The sequence below is a fragment of the Lacerta agilis genome, chromosome 1, assembly GCF_009819535.1.
Source record: "Lacerta agilis isolate rLacAgi1 chromosome 1, rLacAgi1.pri, whole genome shotgun sequence".
NCBI classification, from domain to species: domain Eukaryota; kingdom Metazoa; phylum Chordata; class Lepidosauria; order Squamata; family Lacertidae; genus Lacerta; species Lacerta agilis.
Genome location: NC_046312.1, coordinates 19,456,409 through 19,466,822, shown reverse-complemented (window position 1 = coordinate 19,466,822; position 10,414 = coordinate 19,456,409). Strand labels below are relative to the sequence as shown.

General features: G+C 43.7%; 1 protein-coding gene across 3 annotated transcripts in view; it reads right to left on the bottom strand.

Moving 5' to 3' along the window:
- Positions 1-1,930: 1,930 nt before the first annotated feature.
- CLMN (calmin) overlaps positions 1,931-10,414 on the bottom strand; it is a 78,382-nt gene continuing 69,898 nt past the window's right edge. For all 3 annotated transcript variants that reach the window (XM_033140356.1, XM_033140363.1, XM_033140372.1), the window contains 4 exons: positions 7,920-8,107; positions 5,563-5,623; positions 3,764-3,828; positions 1,931-2,135 (listed from right to left, as the gene is read on the bottom strand). In XM_033140356.1, the coding sequence (XP_032996247.1) occupies positions 1,973-2,135; positions 3,764-3,828; positions 5,563-5,623; positions 7,920-8,107 (477 nt within the window). In that variant the 3' untranslated portion in view covers positions 1,931-1,972. The remainder of the gene's footprint in view (positions 2,136-3,763; positions 3,829-5,562; positions 5,624-7,919; positions 8,108-10,414) is intronic.

The window sequence follows — 10,414 nt, the reverse complement described above, 5'->3', positions numbered from 1 at the left end:
TTTACCAAATTCTCTTTTAAAGCCATCCATGCTGGTGGAACATCACTGCCTCCTATGGGAGCAGGTTCCTTCACGCTCCATTTCTGAGCTCTCCAAAAAGATCTGCTCAACTGCTTTTGGAAACCAAATGGTGGACGAAATGGATATAGGTCTGATCCAACTTCTTATGTCCTTATTCCCACCCATTGGGACATTTTGAGTTTTATCCGGGAAACCTAACCATTACTGAAACCCCATTGTTCACGCTTGTTGACACCCCAACTTTGGTTCACACTCGTTGACATCTCAACACACGGAGCAAATTCCGATTGTGCGAAGGTAGAGGAAGAAGCTTATACAAGACACACACTGGAATCCACTGTATAATAATGCCAGCCATTGACACTGCAGCTCTGGTGCTACGGGATTATGCTAAGAGAACTATGGACTGAGCATTTTACAGATTCTAATATGGCAATCAGAGGCTAACAACTTTCCTGCCTTGGTCAATAAAACAGTCTCTCGCCTCATCTCAGTATATGGCTCATCTTCTCTCCTACCCATTCTCATGACACTGATATGGTTCCAAATAACATTTCTTCCGTACATTTTCACTGAAAATTATAAACAGGGTCCCTCCTTCATTTTTATCTAGAGCAAGGCTGAGGAGAGCCTGTGGCCCTCCAGGAGTTGCTGGACTACAACTCCCATCTTGCCTTGCCACTGCATGATGGGAACTGGAGTTTTTTGCGATGTAAGCAGGCATCCATTTCTATTCCACCCCATGTCCATATCACGCCACGACGGTTCCGTACCGCTGCAGTTCAACTTCCATCAAAAGCCACATTGTTCATCTTGCTGTCCATGGTGCACCTGAAGCAGCAAAACCAGAAGCCTTCATATGCCCCGCCTGCAATAAAACATGTCTCTCCCGTATCCGTCTCTACAGCCACAGCAGGTGCTGTAACTCTCCAATGGCTTGACTTCACCTCCAAAGGCGCACTCCTCCATTGTCTCCCAAAACAGACAGACGCCAACGACTGTGATACTATTCCACATCATTCATTTAAATGAAAAGGGCATTGGATAAAAAGGAAACACAATGCAAAGGTTGTGAGTGTCATCAATTAAATATTGTTTGAGGACTGAAAACAACAACAGTGAAGACCTGAAGAGCCACAGGTTCCCCGTTCCTGACCTAAATCACTGTCAGCCATTCCTTCACAATCTCATATACATTACCCTCAAAATTGGTTAAATTCTGGTTTTGAGCCATATCACATACTTCTGAGTAGACATGTATCGGATTGCACTATATAGTCTATGCTAGAAGAATCTGGAATAGCTCCAGAGAACTTTATTCAGAAGTAAGTCCAATGAATTCAGTAGTGGGTACCGGACTGCAGCCTTAGATTGGTTCTAGCGGCATGTGTTAGATAATAAAATAATTATATCGTGTTTCAGTTTATGGAGGAAGGACAACTTTCCTCAATCAAAAATTTCTACTGAAAAAGCAACACAAAAAAATACACACATATATATTTTTGGCAGATTTCATGGCTGTAGATAAAATCCGAAGTATAAGAATGATTCTTTTTGAAGACTAGAACTCTCTAAATCTAGGATCTTTCCCTAAGAGATTATTCATTTTATTTAACATCCTATAAAGCAAGGCACAGACATACAAAAATTGCAAGTATTAAGTAATGAACCCAATGTATTCATTCTCTCTCTCTCTCTATATATATAATCTCTACCTACCTACCTACCTACCTATATAAATATATAATATGTACACAAAGTCAGGTGAGCTGAATCTTCATAATGTAACAAGCCACCTGAGTAAAAGAACAAGCTCTGAATTCAGGGGAGGGGTGTGTGGAGTCCTGTACTTTGGCTAACATTTCTACCTCTTGAAGAAACGCATTTAGGGGCACATCAAACAAAGAACATCAAGCCGCTATCTTTTATTATTCTGGCTCACTCACAGGGATCAAAGTGGGCTGCTAACCAGCTGTGGAAGGAGCAATAAGCAGTAGACCAGCACCCAGAGGAAAACAATGAAGTAAAACAGCTCAGGCTGGTCTGTCCGCGGAGAGGGGCTAGGCGCGCTGGCCTTGTCAGAAGAGTCTTTCTTTTCAAGGTCTTTTCTCTTCCTGCAAAGGAATAAGAAGAAAGATAGTCACTGGAGGCCTATCTCAGAGTACCTTGTCTGAAGGCGGGCAGCTACTGCAGAGAGGGAGCCTTGTGGGATTCCAAAGATGATCCACCAGGCCAGAAGAAGCTCACTGGGATGCGGACATTATGCTAGCTTCCTAGCAGGTGGGTTGCTGTTGCCTACCAGGAGAGAGAGAGAGGCAAGGCAGCAGGGAGACTGGCGCGGTGCAAACACATCACCAGAGTCAATCCAGTGCTCCTGCCAATGCAATTGCACTGTGCTGACCTCCTTGCCACTTTCCGCTCTCCCTCTCACTAAGCAGCAGCAACTCACATGCCAGGCCCCGCCCCAACCACTAAGCCACTTCTACTCCAGGCACCTTCATTACTACCCTTCCAGGTCCAAGGAAAGCAAAATCCTGGCTATTGGAGCTTTCAGTAGCTAACTTCATTGGTTTAATGCATCACAGCATTTGGTTTGCTTCACTTCATTTGGCTTGTGGATAGTTTAGAGACTGCTGAATTAGTTAGTTAGTTAGTTAGTTAGTTAGTTGTTGTTATCTATTTTTTAGCCCACAATGGCAGATTTTTTATTTTTTATTAATTTGGCTAGCTATTCTCTATTAGGATAATCATTTCAAAAAATAATGGAAATTTTGTTAAGTCACGTTGAAATGCCATTTGGCAGAAAAAGGTGGCACACAGATCTTTCAAGAGTCAGTGAGTCAGTTTTTTTACTGCTCGGGCCATAGGCAATTTACATAGAAGATAAATAAATGCAATATAAAACCCAACAGTATAAAATACTGTACTGCGTAAAATCACGTTGCTGTCTGGAATCATACATAAAACCTACATCTTTGAAATACTGCGCAAGTCACATCTAACATATTAAGAACTCACATATTTAATACTGACAAAAACATTAGTCATTATGCCCAAAGCAATTGAATGCAATCTCCTTAATAACCCTTGCCCAGATTTTCAACGCTGCTAGGGCAAAAAGAGAGACCTTGTGGGTTATCCTACAATCGGTGTTTGACAGGAAGTAGAAAATCTTTTCTGGAACGGGTCTTACAAGTGTAAATAAATAAATATGCAGGTGGAGGAATGGGTAGTAAAAAAATGCAAAGTCAGAATTACCAATCATTACATTGCGCTGGAATATGTGGCACTTTATGGAGGAAGAAGCAAAAAAGACAAGATTGCTGCTCTGATTGGCATTAATCTAAATTAAGTCTTGGTGTCTGTGTGCATGTGTAGGGGGGCAACATGGAGATGGGAAAAGAAAGCTTAACGAGGAATAAATAACAACCAGGGCATAATCCTCCTTGTCCTCAGACTCCACTGCAGGCATGGGGAACCTCCAGCCAGCCCATGGGTCAAATCAGGCCAAGCAGGGTCCTAATTTGGCTTATGAGGCTGTTTTCCCCAAGCCACACCCACCCGCCCCATACCTAATGCCAAATAACGTAAGGTGTACGGCAGGTAAAGACAAACAATTCCACTTGTTTGCAGCTCTTGACTGGAGCTTATCCTTTGCGAAACCGAGGCTTGCAGTCAAAGCTGGTGTCTGTCTTCAACCTGAGGCTCAACTTATGAAAGAAGGGTACCGGTAAGTGCCCACCTGGAAGAGGAGCTAGCAATTTCACTTGTAGCCGTGCTCTTTGAAACATCAGCGCTGCCAAGTTCCTGGAAAATAATCAAATTCAAATAGTCACCACAATATAATTAAATAGCCTGGACTGTAAAAGATATAACAGGTGTATTTAGAGTATTTCTATCCCACACTGAATTAAAAGTCTTCTGGACAACTTACAATCAAGGGGAAATGGTTATGTTTAAAAAGAATGAAAACCATGAAATCTAAACACAGCAATAAGCCAGCATCAGAGAACAAAACAAGACATGAAACACACCGCAGTACCCAAACTTTCACAGATCTTAAGACCCCAAACTGGTTAAGAATTTTGGATTCTTGTAAATTGCTATTGAGCTCAGATCTTTTGCCATTAAATCAATAACTGATCATTTGAATGTGGTGATTTATAGAAGTTTTCAGAACTGTTGTTGTTGTTGTTCAGTCATTCAGTCATGTCCGACTCTTCGTGACCCCATGGACCAGAGCACGCCAGGCACGCCTATATTTCACTGCCTCCCACAGTTTGGCCAAACTCATGTTGGTAGCCTCGAGAACACTGTCCAACCATCTCATCCTCTGTCGTCCCCTTCTCCTTGTGCCCTCCATCTTTCCCAACATCAGGGTCTTTTCTAGGGAGTCTTCTCTTCTCATGAGGTGGCCAAAGTACTGGAGCCTCAACTTCAAGATCTGTCTTTCCAGTGAGCACTCAGGGCTGATTTCTTTAAGGATGGATAAGTTTGATCTTTTTGCAAGAGTCTCCTCCAGCACCATAATTCAAAAGCATCAATTCTTCGGCGATCAGTCTTCTTTATGGTCCAGCTCTCACTTCCATACATTACTATGGGAAAACCATAGCTTTAACTATACGGACCTTTGTCGGCAAGGTGATGTCTCTGCTTTTTAAGATGCTGTCTAGGTTTGTCATTGCTTTCCTCCCAAGAAGCACGTGTCTTTTAATTTCGTGACTGCTGTCACCATCTACAGTGATCATGGAGCCCAAGAAAGTAAAATGTGTAAAAAGGCTTAATTTTTTTTCTCCAGATAAGATTTGGCAAAATGAAATGGAATGATATTGTACTCCTGGATAAAAGGATTAAAGCGGAAGAACCCTCCATATTAACATTTTCAAAAATGCAAGACACTTTGGAAAAGAGACCACAGTAGTCGTCACCACACCTCATTTGATAGGAGAACTTGGGGAATGTCCTTCAATGATTATAGTTACAGGTAGGTAGCCGTGTTGGTCTGCCATAGTCAAAACAAAATAAAATAAAAAATTCCTTCCAGTAGCACCTTAGAGACCAACTAAGTTTGTTCTTGGTATGAGCTTTCGTGAAGTGTGCATGGGGAAGGCATATTGAAAAGCAACAGTGTAATCCCACAAATCCCATGGCAGAACATGCTGAAAGAACCTAAAACATGGGGAAGGGTCATAGCTCTGTGGTAGAACATCTGCTTTGCATGAAAAGGTCCCTGGTTCAGTTTCCAGCATCTCTCGGTAGGGCTGGGAGGTGGGCAATTGGCCTGATCCAGCAGATCTCCTCCTGCGATCTTATCTTAACAACAACAGGTCTGCTAAATGCATGGTGAGAGCAGACCCGTATCACTGCTGGAGCACGGTAAGCAGTTCAGTTCAAGAGAGATCTCAACTCAGGGTGACAGAAAATAGAAAGATAAAAGCCACTGGCTGTCTAACTGCTTGCTAACCAGAATTATTTAAAGCCATATTGTACTAGCTTGGTTTTGAATGAATGTGCGAAAGAGAGAGACGTGCATATATTTACCTTACTGGTCGACTCTGCTAAATATCTTTGGGAAACGACATTGGGATCGCTGTGGCTGACCCTGAAAAGGTTAATTGAATCAATATGTAAGAGAAGCTTGATTGGAAAGACAGCCCAGCTCTAACACTTTTGCAAGGCATGCTCTAAAGAGACAAAACACTGGCTAGACATTCTTTTCCACCCCAGTTTCAAGTTATGCACAACACCATATTGTCCAAAGACATTTATCTCCTGCGTGGTCCAAGTTCTCAAACTCCTCCGCAACCAGCATTCCCATTTACTACAATCTAATTAACGGTCCCAGCCCAAATTCATATGCAACACTGTAGGGAGACCATAGCTCTGGGAGAGAAAGTGACCAAACTCCCAAGTTTGCATCTAGGGATGAAGCATGAACTTGCTGTTGTCCCAGTTACAGGTGGGTAGCCGTGTTGGTCTGCCATAGTCGAAACAAAATAGAAAATTCTTTCCAGTAGCACCTTAGAGACCTAACTGAGTTTGTTCTTGGTATGAGCTTTCGTGTGCATGCACACTTCTTCAGATACACTGAAACAGAAGTCACCAGATCCTTAAATATAGTGAGGGAGTGGGGAGGGGTATTACTCAGAAGGGTGGTGGGAATGGGTGATCAGCTGATAGGTGTGGAAAACCTGTTGACGACTCTTAACAGGCTGCTGTTGTCTGTACCCTTTCTCTCCAGATAGAGTAGAGCTTATGGAGAAGAGGACAAGGCAGTGAGGATTAAGGGATGAAATGAGGAACGCCCAAAATAGTTTCCCGGGGGTTATAGAGCAGGAAAAGGAAATGGTGTTGAGGTGGCCCAGTGAAATTGCTAGGTGGGACAAAAATTCTTGGAAGCGAATAAATGGGGAGAATAGGTGGGGAGAATACCATATTGGCTTGAATATAACCCACATTCCCCACCCCCACCCCGAATTCCGAGCATGAAAACTGCGGCTTATATTCGCAACATTATGGTATGCAGCCAGGAGTGTGGGGCAAACAGCGCCAGGAGCATGGCGAAGTGGTGCCCGCCCTGCGCATACTTCCCCATCTGCATCCAAGGCCAGGAAGGGAGAGAGCGAGGAAGGGAGCGGCTTATATTTGTGTATTTTTTCTTTCCCCCCTCCAATTTTAAAGGTGCGGCTTATATTCGGGTGAATACTGTAGAATAATAATAATAATAATAATAATAATAATAATAATAATAATAAATTTATTACTTATACCTTGCCCATCTGGCTAGGTTTCCCCAGCCACTGTGGGCAGCTTCCAACAGGAGATTAAAAATACATATAAAACAATGTCACTTGACTGCATAAAGCTAGCTTGAGACTCCCCATTGTGCTAACAAGGTTTAACCAGTTTGGTCCATTGTACTGAATGATGATTCTGGTAGAACAGGATCAGAATCCTATATTCAGCTGTGAGTCCATCACAAAGTCTCTTCTCTTCCCTCCCCCCTCCCCTACCTCCCTCTCTACATGCACAACTCATCAAGACAACATTCAATAGCCTCCCACTGAGTGCTGCTGCAGAGATGGGTCAAGGCCCATAGCTCTGTATCTGCTTTGCACACAGAAAAGTCCCAGGGTAAAACCTCACATGTCCAGATAGGGCTGGGGATGGCCCTTGTCTGAAACCCTGGAGAGCTGCTGCCAGTCAGTGCTCATCCAACTGTTCCAACTGCGCAAGTATTTCAGTTTGCCAAATGAAACGAGACCCCCTTTCCTCCACCTGTGCGCTGATCTGGGGGTTCCCCTGACCCTCCAGAGCCAATTTCAGGGGCAGGCAGGTGGGTGGGGGAAGCGACATGCTCATTCTGCCTGGAGATTAGAACCGAAGCATGTTTGTGTTAAATTTTTCCATTGAAGTGAACGGGGCTTAAAAACGCACTTCGGCACTTATGGAAGCTGATCACCCAGCAGATCCCGGAAGTGCTTAGATTAGAACAGTGTTTTTCAACCACTGTTCCGCGGCACACTAGTGTGCCGCGAGATGTTGCCTGGTGTGCCGTGGGAAAATTACTTTATATATAGTCAATATAGGCACAGAGTTAAATTTTTTAACATTTTCTAATGGTGGTGTGCCTCGTGATTTTTTTCATGAAACAAGTGTGCCTTTGCCCAAAAAAGGTTGAAAAACACTGGATTAGAAGTGCACCTCGCCCTTCCCAAATACACCCAGCTGCCTGGACTTCTCCTCCCCTGCCTGTGCTATGGCTGTCCAGGGCTGCAGCCAAGAAGGCCAGTAAAATATGAGACGTGGCAGGCAAATAAGCTTTGCCTGGAAACCAGACAAGAAAAAGTGGCAAGACGGGTTTTGTGTTAGGAACCAAAGAAGCAAACGGAAAGCACCTTGAAAACCCCTGGTGGTCTATGGATTCTTCCTCTAGCTTATCTAGTAGCCGGGTAGAGCCAGCTTTCGGACTTGGGATGTTTTCTCCTTGAAAAATTGACTTGTTCTTCCTTTTCTCTTTCTTTTTGCTCCTTTCTTCTGGCAGTTTTCTTTCTTCAGCTGCAGTATCAAACTGGTTTACCACTATCTGTTAGAAATAAAAATGATGATAATTCAGGTTTTTAAAAGCAAGAATTTGTACAAGTTAATCAAGATCTGCCTATTTAATCTTTGAAGCTCCTTTTTTGGCAAACTACATTGACTTGCTTGTTTAGCTAGCAAGCTAACTAGCTAGCTAGATGCATACCTAGACGCATACACGCTTAGACAGAGGGCTTTCTATTTTGCCCACCACCCAGCAAAACAGAGGTGCCCAAAGTGGCAGGAAGCTGGCCAGCAACATCAAAATAAAATAGATACAGAGATGGGTATCTGGGTTGAGGGAGGGATTTCTGCCCTGTCTCCCCACCGCTACAAAACAAAGGTGGCTAACAAGCAACAATGAAACTAAAAGTCACTGAAAATACAAAAGGCAGCAATCTTAACACTGAGATAGCCATGTAGAAGCCTAGACCTCACTAGAAGAACTCTGTGCAACAAACAACTTCAAAACTCATTGGGGAAAAGAAATCCTCATGTGGCAATGGAGAAATTGTGAAGTAAGAAGCCATCTATTCTTCTGGGGCACATAATTTCACATACTGGGTTCCCCAACTCATTTGGTACCAGATGTTGAAGAAGAAGAAGAAGAAGAAGAGTTTGGATTTGATATCCTGCTTTATCACTACCCGAAGGGGTCTCAAAGCGGCTCACATTCTCCTTTCCCTTCCTCCCCCACAACAAACACTCTGTGAGGTGAGTGGGGCTGAGAGACTTCAGAGAAGTGTGACTAGCCCAAGGTCACCCAGCAGCTGCATGTGGAGGAGCGGGGAATCGAACCCGGTTCACCAGATTACGAGTCTACCACTCTTAACCACTACACCACACTGCTGTACTCCAACTCCCAATATTGCTACACATTGGCTAGGCTGGCTGAGGCTGCTGGGGATTGGAGTCCGACAGCATCTGAGGGCTGCCATGTTGACGTCCTAAGTCTCAGAGGGTGTTTTAGTGTGCCGGCATGCAAGCAGGGCTCTACTGATACCAGAACAACAAGCTGAACAAAGTGGAGTTATGTGTGGACAGAACATGTTGTCCATCCTTAAGCTGAACTTCTCATTTTGACAACTAAACAAGTAAATGTATACAGCGTCACTGCCAAATGATGCCTGGGGCACTTTCAAGAAAAGCGAAGGAGAAATGTAACCCAAGTATCCAGGTTCGGGGCTGCTTCACACATCATGGTTTGGATCGCGGCTAATTTAGTTGAACTTTGGCTTCCTTGAAATCAACGGGACAAATTAATTCTGACTTAAAAGTTCCACTGATGTCAAAGGGAATGAAGTGCAACTAAGTTAGTCTGGATCCAACCTTATGCTTGGTGTTTAGGTGTACACCTCAATATGTAAAGTGCAATTGAAACCAAGGGCGCCGTAGAGGCAAACTCTCAAGAAAAGGCAGGGTTGGCTACAGCTCCCTGTTTAGTGTGCACTTACATGGTAAATCTGGGATTGTGTTATTTGTGAAATGACCCTTGGGATTTTCTAACACCCAACAAAAGGCAAACACATCTATGAACACAGCTGCAGGATCACTACGTACAGTGGGAGACTTGCCACTTGAAGATCTCACTTCCCCAAACAGAGCTAACCTCTTAGGACAATACATCAAGCCAAACAGAAGCAATTCCAAATTAAACTATCATTTTAGGCTGATATTACACCCTATTCTGATGGCTACCAAATCAGGTCACAGGGTTGTATCCAACTACGTCCTACCCAGAGTAGAGTCATTGAAATCAATGGACCTAAGTAAGTCACAACCACTGGTTTTAATGGTTCCAGTTACAGGTAGGTAGCTGTGTTGGTCTGCCATAGTCAAAACAAAATAAAAAATAAAAAATTCCTTCCAGTAGCACCTTAGAAGTGTGCATGCACATGAAAGCTCATACCAAGAACAAACTTAGTTGGTTTCTAAGATGTTACTGGAAGGAATTTTTACTGCACTGCTCCAGAGGCTCACAATCTAAACTGCAGTACCATCCTGCAGTACCATCTACTACTCCTGCCAAGAAGAAGTCACATTGGTGGAATACAAGTTCCCTGACTCTCATGGGAATAACTTATGGGAGCAGCAACCACCCAATTTTGGTTAGTGTGTGTTTGACCAGTCAATGGGCCTGATCCCATATATTTAAACATAAGCATGTACGTCAGGGGTGGGGAGCCTGGGCCTCTCCAGATGTTGCCAGACTACAACTCCCATCAGCCCCAACCAATGGCAATAATTGGGGCTGATGGGAGTTGGAGTCCCAACAGCACCTGGAAGGTCACGGGTTCCCCATCTCTGCATTTAG